A 19,971-nucleotide genomic window follows, 5' to 3' on the forward strand; every position below is an offset into this window, starting at 1 on the left:
TTTATGTATGCATGGATGGATGATTCAAGTGCGAACAGCATTGGGTTTCACAGAGGGGTTTCCAATAGGAGTGTGTGTACATCAGCGTTCTGTTCTGAGCCCACTGCTGTTTATCCTGGTGATGGACTACATTAGCAAACAATTCAGAAGGGACATATCAACAAAGGTGCTGTATGTAGACGATGTGGCATTACAGGCAGACTCTGAGCAAGAAGTTCAACAGATGATAGGGGAATAGAATGCAAAACTGAAGGCAGATGGGATGAAATTAATTAGATAAGACAGTGGAATTGGGAGCAAATTGGGGAAGTCAGAAGCTGAGAATAGAGATAGAAGGGGAAATAGTGGAACAGGTTAACAGCTTCAAGTATCTGGGAGGGGTGGTTGAGGAAAAGGGAAGTCTGAATGAAGAGGTCAAAGCTAGAATCAGAGGGGCTACATCCAGCTGGCACAGTGTGTCAGGTTGTGTATGACAGAAGAATTCCAAGGAAACTTAAAAGTGCTGTATGGTACAGAAACCTGGGCAGTAAAGGTAGAGCAGATGAGAAAGCTAGAAGTGATGGAAATGAAGTGCCTGAGACTGGAGGTAGGATGCACATTGTGGGATAGATGAAGAAATGATATAAGAGCAGAAGCCAAAGTAGCTCCAGTTGCAGAAACGATCAGAGAACAGATTGTGGTAGTTTGGGCACATGTGCAGAAAAACCGAAGACAATCTGGTGAAGAGGATTTGAGACAAACAGGAAGTAGCTAAGAGGAAATGAGGGCATCCAGCAGAAAGCTACTTTGATTGTGAGAGAGATGATCTGTGATAACTGGGCAGGAGTGTAGCATTGAATCAAGAGAGATGGCAACAGTTTACACAACACCCAAACCCCATGTAGAAAATGGGAAGAAGAGGGTTGATGATGGACGAATGTTTATTATTTTGATTGGCAGCAAATGATTAGAGGTATTGAATGATCTTATTCTTTTCTCTAAATGCTATGAGTATTGCTTGCTTCATCTGGCAGTCATCAGCTTGGTGTATGCAGCAGTCATTTTCTTTGCTGTGTATGATGAACAACATGAGGATGCTGACATTGTAGAGCTGTGAGGTGGTGATGACTACAGAGTTATCATACACTAACAGATCTTAATTTTATGCCATTGTTTCCTTGGTGTTGGACTACTCCTAGTAATTTGAAGGTGGTCTTCCTTTCCATTAAGCTCTCCTGTGATATTTTATGATGATGGATACTTTACTAATGGGCTGCAGAGCTCATTTCTGCTTTTTCATTGTTGAAGCAAAGTGGTCCTCCAGATAGTGGGGGACTCTACAGCAGCTGGTTGGAGGACAGGAAATTAAATATCTGTTGGTAAAATTGCTTCTCTGACCTTTCCTAATTATGTTCCAGTTTGATTTGTGGTACTTAAATTAACAAGGAGACAATGAGTTGCACTTGCTCTGTAGAGGGTTGATACAGTTCTGGTACTGGGCTGTAGGTAGCAATATCCCTCTCAACAGTTTGCATTCCACATGAAGAGAACATCCTGGTACAGATCGAATTTGCTAACATCTGCAGTGTCATAATATCATCCAGGGAGCATCTCTGATATTCAAAAGCAGTATTTAAATTCTGTCCCTGAGTTGAAAAGATAAGGCATCTAAGCCCCATATGGCAGAAGACTTGCCTCCCTGCCCAAAGTTTGACTCCTTTTCAAGTGGCAAGGTTGCACCAGGCAGTGATGTACAAGTCTATTCCACATCCCTCTCTGAGCTTCTTGTTGAAATGAGGCAGTTTAGAGATAGACAGATTTGCCTTTTTATGAGAGTGTGGCTCTCCCCTTTTTCTTTTCAGTTATACATGTATTTTATTTATCCTTTGTTAACTGGGCTGGTCCCACTAGACAGTAGCCTGTTTTCAGGGGAGACCCATAGTAGTGTTTATACTGGAACTTGGGACGAGGGAGTGATAGTGAACACGCACTCCATTTTGTGGCAGGAGAGATTTCTTTACACCTTCCCATTATTCCTTCTGATTCTGTGCCTCACTGCAAAATTCAGGAAGGAAATACCAAAACTTAGTCTTATCACCCTTTGTGTGGCTGTGAAGAGTATGGTTTCAGCCAATGACTTCCCTTCTAGTAAAGGAAGCATTACTGGTTCTAGCCAGAAGGTTTTCCCACAGATGGTCATGAGGTTACAGGTAGCTTCATCTCAGTCTTTGGCTGTCTGGTCCCTCTAGCCCTTCTGGCAGGTGACCGAGGCTGCCAAGAGGCCTTTCATTTGGCAGAACTACTCTGTCAAGTGAAAGAGGTTTTCCATTTAAATGAACAGCACCTGATACTTCTGTATTCCTTCCCATTTGCAGAAGAACGTGAGCTGTCTTGGGCACCTGCATTAGCTGGCCACGCTGTTTATATATTCATTTATTTAGTTTCTTTTTTCTTTTTTTTTTTTTCCATATCTATTTTTAAGGAATTCCTCCATGACCCCTGAGCTTTAATTAGCAGGCTTGTCATTCCTGTATTTCATAGGTTCATAGGTAGATACTAGGCTATCTGCCCTAGGGCATTTATAAACCTAGCCAGAGTGTGTTTGGCTTTCGCCTCCCATTTAGATTAGTTAACTGTGCCTCTGTATAGTAGGTCACAGAAGATAGCCCTTTAAGGTTAGTTTACTGTGCCTCTGTCAAGCAGGGACACAGAAGGGATAAACTTACGATCTCCCATCCACTCGTCAAGATTTCTCTTTAAGAGGGTCAGCCTAACATGAATTGGGATTCTGTTCCAGACTGAGGGGAGCCTCTGGGATATGAATCTGTCCCTCCAGCATGTCCTGTTTATTGCTGTGCTGACGTTTAAGTCCCTGGAGCATGTAGCTCTAAGGGATTTGGATTTTCTTAGGTGGAGCATGTCCACTAATTCTGGGTTAGACATGGCTTTGTACATCAGGCATAGATCACCTCTGAGTAGGCGGTAAGCAACTGAGTAGAGCTGGAGTTTCTTTAGTCAAACAGAATAGGGCATCTGTTTGAGGCCCGTGATCCTCTTGGTGATGTACTTTTGGGGTCTCTCCAGTTGCTGTAAGTGTCTGGTAAGGTACATCCCAAATGGGGCATTGTATTCAATTGTGGGCCTGATGAGTGATGAGTAGAGGGGCACAATGACCTCTCTTGATCTAGATGTGAATCCTTTCGTGATAAGGTGGGCTATAGAAGGTCTTTCTAACCACTTTGGCAACGTGATTGTCAAAGGAGAGATTATTATCTACTTGGGTCTTTGTAAAGCAGGTGTGCAGGTTTAGGAAGACTAAACACATTTTCTCCACTCCTACAAGCAAGGAAGGACTTAAAGTTGCTAAGTAGACTCTTTCCAAGTGAATGTCAGCTGAAATATCTCTTGTTAGTGTTTTGGGCAAGGTCCACTCTACTAGAAGCTCAACTGTTTGCACTTCTTGCTCCACTAATGTCTCCATTGTAGATTTCTGCTCTGCAGCCATTTTTCTCATTTCATGCCCTCAACGAGGCATTAATTTGTGTGCTGTGACTCGAAATTGGCCCATCTTGGTGATCTTTTGACTGCTTTCTTACGCCTTCCACAGTAGTGGATTTACTTTGTGTAAGTAAAACATAATCAGGGAAGAATCCCTGATTTTCCGATGCAATGTATAAATTCTTAATGTGCTGGTTGATGTACAGGGTGACTCTCCTTGGTGGGCCCTCAGTACCTTCCCAGTGAATCCCTCCATGCTGATTGTGCTGTTGGCAGTCATGTGTCTGGAAACATTGTATGCAACTGATCACTGATATTTTTTTTTCTTTGTTTTTATTTTGAGTTGTTGGAAATGTACTTGCTTTGTGCTGAAGCAGTCTGGCATGCTGTGGGGGTTGGCACTGACGCTGTGTACTACATGATGTCATAGTGTGTACTGGCAGTAGGTGCTTGCTACCCTGAAAAGCTGGAGCTTCTGAGTGGAAATGACAATTTGGAATTAGAATAGGAGCCTAAATGGAGACCCACTAAGGAGGGTCACCCCCCCTTGTAGATAAACTGACAAGTTTAAGAACATGTTATGCTGTGGGGGTTGGTACTGTCTCTCTGTGTAGTACCTGATGTTATAGTGAGTCATGCTGGTCATCAGAAGGATGAGTACTGCGTTATAATTCATCAGATGCAGGGTTATGGTGCTGTTCATGTTTGCCAAAAGAAGTGTGTTCTGTACTCTTGTGGGACGTCCAGAGCTGTCACAAGTACCCATTTTGGGATTTTTCATTTCTGATGGTAGTTTTTGCAATGCATTGTCTGATCCATTCATTTCTGAGAGTCTGAGATCTTTCTGAGGTTCGTGTTTTCCTTGGGGAACGGACTCCAGCAGGGGTGCTTATGACCAACAGATTCCACTGAAGAATTTTCAGTTCATTGTTTGTTCTGCCTTGATCCTTCATAAAACTGTAAAGCTGTGTGCATCCTTTAGTAGTAGTTTCAGGTCAAACTTTCTTTATACTAAAGAGTATGATTAGACTTTTAGCTTTGGGAGAAGGAGTAGCCACCCCTGAAACTGTGTGATGTATGGAGTCCAACCAGCCTATAAAAGGTGGCTAAGAAATTGCCTTTGAAACGTTTTGCAGTCATATAGCGTGAGGACTTTGTGACCTTGTCAGTCCTGATGGGCCTTTGGCCCCTATCTCCATAAAGATTACAAGTTTGTCAGCTATACTCTGCAATTTCTTCTGTGGATATATCTCTGTCTGTTGATGACTGTCTGGAAGCTGAGGATGGATAATGGCATGTTGGTCTTTCCAGACCTTTTGAGAAATTAATGGTATTTTACACCAGAATGCTAAATCTTAGGAGCTAAAAAGGTTGGTTCAAAAAATATTATTTTAGCATTAGCCAGAATTATTTTCAGAAAAATTAAACTTGGTATACACAAACCAATGATTCAAAACTCTATAATAAAAGCTATAATTAATTACAATGGTTACATATATTAATCAGTAATAACCAAATTATTCATAAAGTACTCCCCAGTTCAGGATTTACCATGTATGTTAGACACATTATTGTAAGCTTTGCTGTTAACTTTATTCTTTCTCATCCATATGTTAAGAATGTTGCATGTTGTAACATTTACAAATTGAATATAAACTGAATCATAGCTACTACCTCTACTGAAGAGAACTAGAGACTTTCATATTATTTGAAGATACCAGGGTAACCGCTTGGAACTGGATTTCTCCTGAGAGAATCATCTACTAGCAAGGATGTAGCCAGGCACACTTTTTGTACTCTACTGAGTACATTTTTTCTGAGCATCATATCAGCATGGCTTTTTTAGGTCATATTATGTCTACAGATAGTTCAATGAATGCCTTTAACAACAGATGCAATATCTGTGATCAGAAAACAGTATTTTTAATAGTTTTAGGAGAACAGATGAAATATTACTGACATTAAAATGATTGGAGCATGATTTTTGAGAGATGTATCTGTAGGTCAATATGTGTGTATATACTTTTAAGAAGCTATACAAGGGCTTCCACAAATGTATAAATACTGAGATGTGCAAGCCTGAGTGCCGTTTTATGGTAAGCAGCTGAGATGTGAGCATGTATATATGTAAGGTCTGTATGTTAACTAGTTTGTTCGTATTTTATGATGCTGTTGTCCATCCTGATGTGTTTCTATGTATTAAAGCATCTAAATGAAAACCCCAGCCTTCTTGTTTTATACGTTAGAGACGAACGAGCGACATGGTGTCAGAAGTGACATATCTAAAAGGACATGGTATGAGAAATGACATGTCTAAAGGACAAGGAATCAGAATCTGCATATCCAAGGTGCATGACCTCAAAGGCAACCTGGGTAAAATGACTTAAGGTACTTGCTTAGGAGCTGGTGAAATATACAGGAGTAGATCATTCCTAAATGTGAAAAACTGGTCAGAAACAAATTTCAGGTATTAAAACTTGCTCGGCACTATTTTTTTCACATAGTATGAAACGAGGCATACAGAAACATTCTGAATGATATTCGCATAAACAGATATATATGATATTGATAAAAATGTTTGAATTACTATGTAAAATATTTGAAAAAGTGTGAATTGCATAAAACAAATAAATAAGGGGAAACGACCACATTTTTCCAAAAGCATATGTATTTTCCGTATTAAGCAAAGATGCCCAAGTTATCAGAAGTGTATAAAGTGTTCACATGTTGGTGCAGTGCTACAGTAAAACTGTTCACAAAGTAAAGCCTTTACAAGGCATATTTTATAAAGTACAGCCATTACAGAGCATATTTCGTTAAGTACAGTATTTCAAAGAGTTTGTTGTGCAATTGAATGTTATTACAAGCTCACAAAACTGTTTGTTCACAAGGGCCATATTTTCAGTGTGTTTTTGTATACTTTGTGGAAATGGCAGATGGATTTCGAAAACCCAGTGTACTTGTGTTTGACAGTAATATTGCTGAGAACTGGAGAGTGTTTGAGCAAGAGTGCGACATTTTCATATAGGCTGCATTTTCTGATAAAGATGACCGTACAAAGGCATTTATTCTACTTAATTTAGCTGGGTCAGAAGCCATAGAAAGGGAATACTCAATTGTGTAAGCACCTGCTATCTGTACTGGAGAGGTGGTAAACCATCATATTGTTGTATCTGCTGAGTCAAGGGAGGACCCAGAGTGCTTAAAATGTAAATTTAGAGAAATGTGTAACCCCCCCCCCCCCCCCCCCCCGGCGAGTGTTACAATGGAAAGGTACTTTTTTATACAAGGGGTCCAAATCCTGGTGAAACTTTTTCAGCATATATAACTTACCTGAGAAATAAGGCTAAAACGTGCAGATTTAGTGATGAGTTGATAAAGGACAGACTTGTGTGTGGTATAGATGATGCTATGAGAGAGATTTTACTTTGTGACAGTTATTTAACTTTGAATAAGGCCATTGAGATTTGTCAGATATGAGCTAAAAGAAGAGCACACAAATATACTTGCAAATGAGAACTCTAGAAGGCACAATGATAAAGCTTGTGTTGATAGTATGCAGCACTTTATTAAAAGAAACCGGCCCAGGCACATGGCAGCTGTAACACCTGCAGCACTCCCTGGTAAACCCCAGAGCTTTCCAGCAAATTCTAGAAGCCGCACAGTCTCAGTGAAGCATAAGAGTGAGTCAGCAAACGTACGTGGGCTCCAACCTAGTTTTATTGCCAGTTGTAATAATTGTGGTGGTAATCCTGGATCTAAAAAGGAAAAATGTTTAGCTTTTGGTCAACAATGCCGCAAATGTAATAAATGTAATAATTTCAAAAGATTTTGTAAATCAAAAGGCCCACATTCTTTTATTAAAAGGCAACATTTTAAGAAACAAGTTGATCAGTTAGACAGTGGCAAGTCTACTCTTTATGGTGATGGTGTGTCAGTGCTTCATGAAATGGTCAGTGCAGTACATATAGGCAAAGAATGAAATATTTTGTACTGTTGGGATAAATGGCAAACCCGTAGAACTCAAAGTTGATACAGGCTCAAAGTGCAACATTATGCCAGCAAGAAACATTTGCCACAGTCTATAAAGGTGGAAGGCTTAATTTGGCAAGGTGTGCGAAGCTTGTTGCTTATGGAGGTGAAGAAATTCAAACTGAAGGCTCAGTAATGCCTTCATGTTATTCCAGCAGAGCTGAAGAAGCTACGACTTATTATTTTATGTGGTCCAGAGGCACATAGTCATCATTAGGGCTCAGAGATGCTTTGAAAATGGGACTGCTTTCATTTAACAAGGAAGTCCGTCATGTTAGTTTAAAAGACTACTACTATAATTTTTGCCCAGTATGTTTTTTTCTACCTATGCTGATCTGTTCGAAGACAAGCTAGGCAGGCTTCTAGCTGTGTACTCCATGAAGTTAGACCCAGAGGTCAGTCCAGTTATCAGGCCAGCATGTAAAGTTTCTGTAGCCATGCAGGACAGAGTCAAAGCCAAGTTAGATAAAATGGTGCAACAAGGTGTGATTTGTCCAGTTGAAACTCCAACTGAATGGGTATCTTCCATGGTGGTAGCTTATTGAAAAACTCAAATGACATCAAAATGTGTATTGACCCACAAGATTTGAACAAAGCATTAAAAAGACCTCATCATCCAATGAGCACAGTCGAAGAAGTTGCAACCTTAATGCCAAATGCTACTATTTTTTTTCTGTCTTCAATGCAGAGAGTTCATTTTGGCAAATTCAGCTTGACAAGAAATCAGCATTGCTCACTACGTTCAGTACTCTGTTTGGCAGGTACAGATTTCAAGAATGCCATTTGGGATAAATTCTGCAAGTCAAGTCTTTCAGTGTGCAATGGAGCAAATTTTTTCAGAGTATCCTTGTGCTATTATAGTAGACGACATACTGGTAGGAGGTTGTGATGAAGCAGAGCATGACAGAAACCTCAGAAAACTTCTAGAAAGGGCACCTCCAGTGAATCTTAAGCTCAATACAAAGAAATGCAAGTTCAAGCTACAAGATGTTATTTATTTACAAGTACAGGCCTACGGCCAGACCCTTCAAAACAAAAAGCCATTCTCGAGATGCCAGCAGCAGACAATGTTGAAGCCAAGGCCAGCATGTAAAGTTCCTATAGCCATGCAGGACAGAGTCAAAGCCAAGTTAGATAAAATGGTGCAACAAGGTGTGATTTGTCCAGTTGAAACTCCAACTGAATGGGTATCTTCCATGGTGGTAGCTTATTGAAAAACTCAAATGACATCAGAATGTGTATTGACCCACAAGATTTGAACAAAGCATTAAAAAGACCTCCTCATCCAATGAGCACAGTCGAAGAAGTTGCAACCTTAATGCCAAATGCTACTATTTTTTTTCTGTCTTCAATGCAGAGAGTTCATTTTGGCAAATTCAGCTTGACAAGAAATCAGCATTGCTCACTACGTTCAGTACTCTGTTTGGCAGGTACAGTTTTCAAGAATGCCATTTGGGATAAATTCTGCAAGTCAAGTCTTTCAGTGTGCAATGGAGCAAATTTTTTCCGAGTATCCTTGTGCTATTATAGTAGACGACATACTGGTAGGAGGTTGTGATGAAGCAGAGCATGACAGAAACCTCAGAAAACTTCTAGAAAGGGCACCTCCAGTGAATCTTAAGCTCAATACAAAGAAATGCAAGTTCAAGCTACAAGATGTTATTTATTTACAAGTACAGGCCTACGGCCAGACCCTTCAAAACAAAAAGCCATTCTCGAGATGCCAGCAGCAGACAATGTTGAAGCCCTACAACATTTTCTTCGCATGATCAACTACTTAGGCAAGTTCATTCCAGACTTGAGCCAGCTGTCAGCACCACTCAGAGAGCTGACATGTACAGATGTATCCTGGTCTTGGTTAGAGCAACACCAAAGAGCATTTGATATCCTGAAGCAGAGAAGGGCTAGCCCACCAACACTCAGATGTTATGATGTTCACAAGGCAGTAACACTTTCCTGTGATGCTTCGAAATTTGGTTTAGGTGCAGTCATTCTGCAAGAGGATCAACCTCTGTTGCCTATGTATTGGAACTCTTACCCAAACTGAGATGCTGTATGGGCAGATAGAGAAGGAGCTTTTGGCAATTTTGTTTGCATGTTCGAAGTTCCATGATTATATTTATGGTAGACATATCCAGATCAAAACAGACCACCAACCATTAGTCACTGTCTTGAAAACCTATGTATTCAGCTCCAGCCAGACTGCAATGTATGATGCTGAGATTGCAAAAGTACAATTTCAGTCTTGTCTACAAGAAAGGCAAACTTCTTTATCTTGCTGATACATTATCCAGATCACCCAGAAACACCACAGAACAGCACAAGAATGAGAACCTTGATTTTGAAGTCGTGGAAGTGAGAATTTTTTCTTCCACATGTCTTGATGAGCTCAAAGATCACACAACCACAGATCCAGTTTTACAGAGGCTCAACTACTTTATCAGTCATGGATGGCTGTCAGAGCAATCTAGTTTACCTCAAAAAGTGTAACATTATTTTCCCTACAGAGATGAGATTTTGTCTGACAAAGTTATCATTATGAAAGGTCCAAAGGTAATCGTTCCAAAGTACTTATACTAGAGTACATTACCATCTTGCATCCAGGAGTCGATTCTACAAAAAGAAGGGTGAGAGAACTAGTATTTTGGCTTTCTATGTCACAAGACATTGAGAGAGCACTTTTATCTTGTTCAGTGTGTAATAGTACAAAGCCACTTCAACAGTAGGAACCGCTTCAGCTTAACCAAGTTCTAGAACTACCTTGGTCGACAGCCATAGACATTTTCAAGTGGAATGGTCAACATTATTTGGTGTTAGTGGACGTACTCCATTTGATTCAAGATTTACGTACTTCCCAACCTAGCATCCATTGCCATTGCAAAGATGAAACGTCGTTGTGCAGTCCATGGGAGTCCACACAAGTTATTTTTGACAGTGGCACCCAGTTTACAAGCCACCAGTTCAAAAAATTTGTTGAATAATGGGACTTCACTCATGTCACAAGTAGTCCAGAGTACCCACAGTCAGATGATTTGGTAGAATAAACAAAGTGCAAAACAGTTACTTGTGAAGTCAAAATGAGATGGTAGTGATGTTTTCCTGAATCTCAGAAATATTCCTTGTGATAAACATCTTGGTTCACCTGCTCAGAGACTCCTCTTGAGATGGACCAGAACCACATTACCAATCAGTCAATTGTTGATTTCATGTGTCAAGAACAACAGGTCAATGAAAGCCAATCTGTTGAAGAAGCCCTTAACCCAGAAGTCCTATTACAATAAGACCAGCAAACCTCTCCATCCATTACGAAAAGAAGTTTGAAGGCTGCAGATGTCCAGAAGTTATGATCGTATTGGTGTTTGAAGAATAGTGGTCCAAAGCCGAGATTCTACATTGTGGAATCAGGAGGAGTAATTTTATGTGGAATCGGAAACATTTGACACCGGTGCCTGAGCCTATACCACAACACATAGCCTATGAGAAAGACTTTATACCAGAGTGAGTTGTCTGGTGTTCCAATTCCAGTGGACGTTCCAGAGGACAGTCCCTTTCGTATGATGAATCCAGAAGTTTTGGATACAAGTTGTGCACCTCAGACTGTCCCTGTTGCTAAACTTGGTTCAAATTGTTAAGTTATGAGAGATGGTCAAATCTGTAAACCCTGTAGCAGATACGAAACAACTTGGACATGAACATTGTGTTTTGTATCCACTGTATATAGTAATGTATGTTAGTGTCTGATATCGGTGTTCTTCATGTTTCACTGTTGCAGTCATTACATTTGGGTATTCTGCTGGCAGGTTGTGCTCAGTCGGCCTGAATTCCAAAGTCTTGGGTCCTGCATCGGTCGCTGTCTCCTATTCCAGGTCGTCAGGGGTATAAAACATGCAGCCAACGCCATTTTCTTTAGTCTTTATTGCTGTGTAGTGCCCGAAGCAGAAGCATTTCGCAAGTGCCGGTCGGCCGACTACTGAAATATTAGAGTGTGAGTTTCAGAACCGAAGTCTTCACTAAAGCTAAGTACCCCGTTGGGGAAACTTCTTTCTTGCTTTTTACCAATGTCAAAAAAAGTTAATTGTATTACTTGTGGAAAGCAAATACCTCACAAGGATTTTCATTTATACTGTATTCCTTGCCTAGGCCCTGATCACAACGTGCCTGGCTGTCGGTTTTGTGCTAGATTTAACCAATGCACTGTTAAACATCTGTATATTTTTGCATCAAAGTATTTTGGAAACAGATTTAACTACTCAGAAATGTCGTCTGATAGTAATCAGTCTACCGGAGTACATAAAAAAACGCAAAGTAAAGGACAGAGAAAGGCAGTCGAGATTCAAAACCGATGAAGCTTCTCCTAAGCCAGTCGCCGGTTCTCAGGCACTTTCGCAGCCCCTGATACCCGCTACCTTCGAGTTACAGGCCTCTACCAACACCCATGTGGAGTCCGGTATGCCGCAAGATACTGAAGGTATTGGAACAAGGGATACATCTCCCTCGGATGGGTCTGGAGCTGCTGAGCAGGCACCGGCTGCTGAGGGTGTATTCAGACCTCAACATTTGTATATCAAACCGACGAAAGCTGCAAAACCAAAAGCAACTTCTAAAACTAAAAAAAAGACGTATGAGCCACATGCACAGGCCTCTATGCCTAAAAAAACAGATGATCAAAATGGCTGAAGACCTTGTTACCTTGATCAGGGGTACCCATTCCCCTCCTGATAAGAGGCCTAGGCAAGACACTGATTATGAATCTTGAGATCAGGTTTCTGTTTCTTCTGATTCCTCTTCTGATCAGGAATTATCTATACCTCCCTATCAGGATTCTGATGCTGAGGAGTCTATTCCATTTGCATCTCCTCCTGAGGAGTATTCATTTGGAGAAACCTTGCATACTTTGAGGGAGCATTTTCACTGGGAGAGTTAAGACTTCTTAGAACCTAAAAAGAGGCTCAGGGATTTTCTTCTTCCTCAGCACAGGTCTTTATCCATTCCTCCTGTTTTAGACATTGTGGATGATGTGTTTTCAGAGTCAAGCTTGACTCCTTACCTTCGTCTCCCAGTAAGCCTGACATATTACAGGGTCCCTGACTCGCATCAGTTTTTATTTAGAAACCCCGCTGCTGATCCTGAAACTATTTCACAGGGTCCAAAGGGAGTTAAGGCCTCAACAGAAAAAAATCCTACCCCCTCTGACAGAGATTCAAGGGCACTGGACAGATGGGGAAAAAAGGTTTATACATCTGCATCTTTGGCAATCAGGGCCTTAAACTGTCAATTTCATATGCTGTAGTACCAACAACATGTTATGTGATTGCTGAAACAGAAAATGATGATGTTTACAGAATGTGCAGAAAATAAAGAATTGCAGGAATTAGTGAATGCAGCTGAACAAGTTGGAAAGCTTACTTTGCAATGTGGTTTTGATTCCTTAGAGGCCTCCTGCAAGGCCGCAGTTACTGGATCAGTGATTGAGGCATGCCTGTTTAAGGGAACAGAATTTACCTGATCATGTTAAAGCAAAATTGCTAGATGCACCTTTACAGCATGATTCTCTGTTTGGTATTAAGGCAGAAGAGGTTTTAAAGAAAATGGAAGATAAAGCTAAGTCTGTGCAAACTGTTAAAGACTTCTTACAAGTGCAGCCACCAAGATTCAGTAGACACTGGCCTACAAAAAAACTGGTCCTTTCCTGTATCAGACAGCTCAAAGGAGCAAATCTAGACTCCCTAAGGGTTCCAGATACCAGGCTCAAGATTCATACAGGTCAAAGCAATGCGGCGCTTCCACCTCCAAATCTGGAGGAGATAGAGCGCAAACCTACAGAAAGCAATCCCAATGACTTCTATCTGCCTACACCAAGCACTTAAATTTTGGCAGCACTCATAGGGGGAAAAATCAGCACTTTTTTGCTCAAAATTGGCAGTTAATAACCCAGGACAAGTGGGTTCTAAACATCGTATCACAGGGATACAGATTTCATTTCCACACACTGCCAATGGTAAATGTTTGGCTATATCTGCCAAAAAATCAATGGGTAGAGGCACAGAAACAGGTTACGTCCCTCATGGATATGGGGCCATTCAGACAGTACCAGAATAGGAAAAAGGACAAGGTTTTTACTCAAGACTGTTCTTGGTACCCAGAAAGGACAAGGCCTGGTGGCCAATACTGGATTTATCGATTTTGAACACATACCTGGACATTCCAAAATTCAAAATGCTGACTTTGCAGTAGTTTCTGACCATGCTGGGCAACAATGCTTGGTTGGTGACTTTTAGACTTGAGGCATACCTGCATGTCCCAATAAAGACAATCGTGCAGAAGATACCTCAGATTCAAGGCTGGCTTAATGCATTACCAGTTCTCTGCAATGCCCTTTGACTTATCTACTGCGCCCAGGGTCTTTGCAAAGTGCCTGGCACCAGTAATTGCATTTTGCAGACAAAAAAGTATACAAATATATCCTTATTTGGACGACTGTCTCATTCAAGCAGAGAACAAGGACACTCTTCTTCGACACCTGGCATTTGTGAAAAGGTTTCTAACATGCTTAGGGTACACAATAAACGAAAAGAAGTCACAACTGGTACCCTCTCAAAAGATAACATTCTTGGGTGCAAGCTTGAATACAACTGCCCAGATGGCTTACCTCACGCCAGCCAAACAAAGGCAACTGACTATTTACTCCAAACAGATGGCAACCAAAACCCAGTTATCTACAAGACAAATTCTGCAGGCTCTGGGCTTCATGGCGTCCTGCATCCTACTGATTCCATATGCAAGACTGCATATGAGGAAACTTCAGTGGTACCTAAAGAGTTTATGGAGTCAACATTCTCACAGTCTGGAAGCAATGATTCCTCTCATTCCCTGCCTACAGCAGGAGTTTCTATGGTGGGCAAAGGCATGTCACCAAAATATGGGACGGGCCTTCACTCTCCCCCCTGCCAGCCAAACCTTAACAACAGACGCATCGGATTATGCCTGGGGGCCCACATGGCAGGAAGATGCATTCAGGGCATATGGACCCCAAAACAAATGCATCTGCATATCAACCAGAAAGAGATGCTAGCTGTTCAAAATGCCCTAACAGCCTTCAAGGACTTACTTCATCCAGGACAACTACTGATAGACTGACAACACCACAGTCATGTGGTATATAAAGAAGCAAGGGGGCACACACTCATATACCCCCTTTGCAGATTAGCCATGACACTGTGGGACACAGCTTTGACCTACCAAATACATCTTCAAGCTCAATTCCTGCCAGGAAAACAAAATACACTGGCAGATGATTTAAGCAGAAACCTTATGTATCCTCATAAGTGGAAACTAAATCCACAAGTCCTCAGCATAATAGAGAAATGGGGGAGCCCAGACATAGATCTATTTGCTTTTCCTCAGAATTATCAATTGAAAAGATTCTGCACAAGGACTTATCACAGACAAGCATGGAAAATGGATGCCCTATCCTTCAGTTGGAAAAACCTATCTGTTTACGTCTTTCCTCCTCTGCCTCTACTCCCCAAGGTCCTCATAAAAGTCAGACGAGAAACCAAAGATGATACTAATTGCCCCAGACTGGCCTCACCAGTACTGGTACCCAATCCTAAGGAACTTGTCTCAATACCCAACTTGGACCTTACCTCGAAGACCTCAACTACTGTCCTAGAAAAACAATTAGATCCTGCACAATCAATGACAGACACTGAACCTCATGTAGTTATACAAACAACACCTCTCAGTAAAGCTGTGATGGATGTCATTTTGGAAGCCAGAAGGCCTAGTACTAGAACATCTTATGCTGACAAATGGAAGAGATTATGTGCTTGGAATCAAGCACAAGGAACTGATACAGCAGAACCAAATATTCCTCGGATATTACAATACTTAACTGAAATGCTTGACAAAGGCCTATCTTTCTCATCGATTAATATCCATGCCTCTCCCATTTCGGCTCATTACAATACAGAGCCACCAATTTTTTCTCATCCTTTACTGAAGCAGTATCTTAGAGGATCCAAAAATTTAAGGCCTCCTAGAAGATCACCATTACCTGCATAGGACCTCAATTATGTGTTGGAAAAGCTCACCCTGCATCCATTTGAACCAGCTGCTACTGCTGATATAAAGTTCTTATCATGGAAAACAGCTCTGCTACTAGCAATTAATTCAGCAAGAAGAGTATCAGAGCTACAGGCCCTCATGGCTGTAGAGCCTTTTATCATATTTTACTCAGACAGGGTGTCTCTGAGGACAAATCCTACTTTTATGCCTAAGGTGGTTTCCAGTGTGGCTTTTAATCAAACAGTTAATCTGCCAACCTTTTATCCAAATCCGCAGAACAAGGGGGAGAGAATTCTGCATTCCTTGGATGTACACAGGCAGCTAAGATTCTACTTGAGCAGGACTAAAGCTCTAAGAAAATCTGAGCAATTATTAGTGTCATATGCAGCAGGATCAGAAGGAAAGGCTATTACGAAGCAGACAATTTAAAAGTGGATAAGCCACTGCATCCATTTCTGCTACTTATACCATGGTAAACCTGTGCCCAAGGGCATTGGGTCTCATTCCACCAGAGCTGCAGCTACTTCAGCAGCCTTTCTCAGAGGAGTACCAACCAAAGACATTCTAGAGGCTGCTACTTGGAGTTCTCTTCACACCTTTACAAAGCATTATCATTTGCCTCTCTAAGTCCAGGGCAGGCTTTGCCACTGCAGTGCTGCAGGGCCTTGTAGCTGCACCTAATGCTGTTTAGCTCCAGCCTCCAAACCATAGCTTTGGGATTCTACCCAAATGTAATGACTGCAACAGCGAAACACAAAGAACATAGTACAGTTGTGTAAACTTACCATAAATGTAGATGTTAGAGTGTATTCACTGTTGCATTTCAAGTTACCCTCCCACCATCTCCCTGTCATTGTGGAGTTAATCTTTCCTTCTCTATCTTCTACAACCTATGTGGTGTATTTTCTTGTAGATGAAGGTAAAGTTTATATTGATGCATGTATATATATATATATATCTATACATTTTTGTTACCTTTTGGGGGGCACCTGACATCGGGGGCAAGAAAAACTAAAGAAAATGGCGCCGGCTGCATGTTTTATACCCCTGCCGACCTGACGTCATAGAAGAGGAGACAGCAACTGACGCAGGACCCAAGACTTTGGAATTCAGGCCGACTGAGGGCAACCTGCCAGCAGATTACCCAAATGTAATGACTGCAACAGTGAATACACTCTAACATCTACATTTATGGTAAGTGTACACAACTGTACTTTTTGTGTAAAGGGCAATCTTTTTAAGAGGAAGGATGTAGATCAGTATGTGTATATATACCTTTAAGAAGCTATCCAAGGGCTTGTACAAGTGTATAAATACTGAGCATGTGTGAGCCTGACTGCCATTTTATAGTAAGCAGTTGAGATGTAAGCATGTATGTATGTGAGGTCTGTCTGTTAACTTCATTCGTATTTTATGATGCTGTTATCCATCCTGATGTTTCTATGTATTAAAGCATCTAAACAAAAACCTCAGCCTTCTTGTTATATGTGTTGGAGACAAATGAGCGACAATGTCCATTTCTAAATGGTAATGCTACCCCCCCACCAACACCCAAGTGCCTGTGAGTACAAAATGGAATTTGCTTGCTAGACCACTATCTACTACCATCACTAATTGGTATATGTATTTTATAATCAAGATATTTTTCCTTCAGGAGATCCACACACACACACAGACGCACAGACACACATAGGTAATGCCTTTTTCAAAAGCTAAAGATGTAAAAGGACTTTATCAGTTCTGTAAAGAGAATCAGTTGGTCACATAGGCAGTAGGAACAGAGGAGGAAGGAACAGACTGTTGATTAGACTAGATTTTATTGCGCATGTTGTGCAAGTCTTGTTTAAAATCTCATGTCTGGAAACAGTTGTAGAATATATGACGCCTGTCTAGGACCAGAGTGTTACATCTCCAGCACTCTGAAGCAGCAGCTTAGAACATATTAAGTCATGTAAAGTGCCTTAACACTGCCATACAAAGAATCTCAATTTTTTTGTCAAGTAGCATAACTGAGAGCCATAGTGAAACCGTGCCATGCAGGAGAAGTAAGGGATTAATTTAACATTAAAATGTTTTCCCCCCATTAAGATAATAGTTGCAAGTGTGCTTTTATATAGGTGGTTGTGAGTAGCATCAGTCCTGTGGATGATATGTTTTTTATGGCTTGAGGAAGCTGCATTGAAAGCTTGGTGGTTTGGTGGTATTCAGCCTTAAGTTTATTCTTATACAGGTTATTACTGGTAAACGTCATCTGTGTTCATCAGTTACATATGGTTTTGCTTTTTGCTTTTTGCTTTTGTTTTGCTGCATATTTGTATCAAATGAATTGTGGCCCTTATAGTTATTTTGTGTTTATTTGTACCATTGTATTTAAATCATATCTGCAGCTTCAAGGTTTTATTTCTGTAACTAATTAAAATGAACAAAATTATACATTTGTTCTTTCTGTTCACGAGCAAGCATGACTGCATTGTTTGAAACTGTGTCCACTAATTTGATTTTAATTGCAGCTGCGAGTTTGCAGTACTGAGAAAGTGCTTGGAGATGTTTAACGTACTAGAAAGCACACACTGTGTTGATGCTGACTTGCAGAACTGGGTTAGTTCAAATTTGGGAGCATGTGTACAACTACCTGAATGGTTTTAAAATGTATTTCAAAGCGAGTGTTGGTGAAGTGAGATCTTTTTGCTGTTTCATTTTTGTTATACTAGACTGTTAGATGTTTTAGCTTTATAAACCAGTGTTTAGTTGTAACTGATCCCCCTTATGTCTGTTCTTGTTTTTGTAGGTATGTCCTTCCTAACCACATGATGCTTAAAATAGCTGAAGAACTACCAAAGTAAGTTTATTTTTATTGCATAGAATGTCTTTTATACATTTTCCATATATGGTTCTATCTCATGTATGATGAACTTTATGGGCATCTGTCATTTGTGCACCTGGAGAGCAGATTACAGAACACAGGGATTCATTGCATAGTACAGTACACTTTTTTAAAGAGGAAATCTGTTTTACAGACCTTGACTAGTAGTTAATCTCATCTTTGAAGTCCTTCCAGAAAATTAGCTTTTCAACCGGACTTGTCAGCTCTTCTGTCTGAAGAGGAGGTGCTTAGTTGTTGGCTGACATTTATGTTCATAGGTGTTTACTAGGCTAATGACCACAGAGATCTTTTTAACCCTAGCCATGCATCCCAAATCTGTGACAAGTTTTGATACCCTTGGTAAGTGTAAGCAGTGGCTTGGGAGATGAAACATTTACAAGCTAGGGTCTGGAAGATGAACCATTTACAGCAGTGGTGCCCAACGTCCAGCCCCGAGGCCAAATCCAGCCCTCAGTGGAACACCATCCGGCCCCCAGAGAGTAACCAAAAATTTTTAAAGTGAAAAAATGCTCTGCCTTACTCCAGTCACACAAACTTTCCAGCACATGTTTACTTACCTAATTGACTTCAGTTGCGCACACCTGTAATTTTAGCTGTGGAAATAACTATTCTTTGTCGTTTATAACTTCTAGTCTGTAAACAGTAGTAACTTTCTGCAAGAGTTTGTAATAAGTCATGGCTGCAAGCCAGAATAAAGTTAAACGCAAAGTTGAACATAAAAAAGGAGAACATCGATATCTGTGCAGTAACTGAGACCTGGTTCAAGGCTCCAGAGAGCACCCCTGCACTACCAGGCTACAACTCTTACCACAATTTCCGGCCACCAAACCAGGACCGAAACACTAAAGGTGGAGGATTGTCCATATTCACCAAGGATATTCACAACACCAGGCTAGTTGCCCAACACAGTGTGTCTGAAATTCTCTAGGTACAACTAACACTAGGTAAGACTGCAGTCCAAGTTTTAGCTTGCTACAGATCCCCCACCATGCCCCAAGATTCTTACTACACCTTTCTAAACATACTGGAAAATATTAAGATACAACCAAACACCCTAATACTGGGTGATTTCAACTACCCTGCCATTAACTGGGAAAACTACTTGTGTACCAACACCTTTGCCCAGCGGTTCTTGGAATTCATAAATTCCAACACCCTGGATCAACTAATCCTTAGTCCCACCAGGGGCTCCAGTATCCTAGACCTGGTCATTACCAACATGGGAAATCGATGCTCCACACCTATGGTCACCACTTCATTGTCAGGTCTGACCATAAGCTAATCACCCCCACCCCCAGTAAGGAAACTTCATAAAAAAAGTCTCCAAAGCCAACTTCATGCCACTCAAATCAGAAGTGACAAACTTCATGACACCCATGCAGATGGAACTGATGAGTGCTGAATCCTACACTAAGGCAATGTACGAGCACATCCACTTGTGCATGAATCGTGCCATCCCCAATAGAACCAAGATGTCCTCCTCCAAAAAATGGAAGCAAATCTGGTGGTCC

At 40.9% G+C, this 19,971-nt stretch overlaps 1 protein-coding gene across 1 annotated transcript in view; it reads left to right on the top strand.

The window, feature by feature from the left end:
- Positions 1-19,971, top strand: part of LOC122809594 (exosome component 10-like) — a 1,034,611-nt gene that overhangs the window by 41,139 nt on the left and 973,501 nt on the right. The window contains exon 3 of the mRNA XM_044081202.1: positions 18,365-18,415. Coding sequence (XP_043937137.1) covers positions 18,365-18,415 — 51 coding nt within the window. The remainder of the gene's footprint in view (positions 1-18,364; positions 18,416-19,971) is intronic.

Source organism: Protopterus annectens, chromosome 8.part0, assembly GCF_019279795.1.
Source record: "Protopterus annectens isolate FY-2018-M chromosome 8.part0, PAN1.0, whole genome shotgun sequence".
In the NCBI taxonomy this organism is placed as follows: domain Eukaryota; kingdom Metazoa; phylum Chordata; order Ceratodontiformes; family Protopteridae; genus Protopterus; species Protopterus annectens.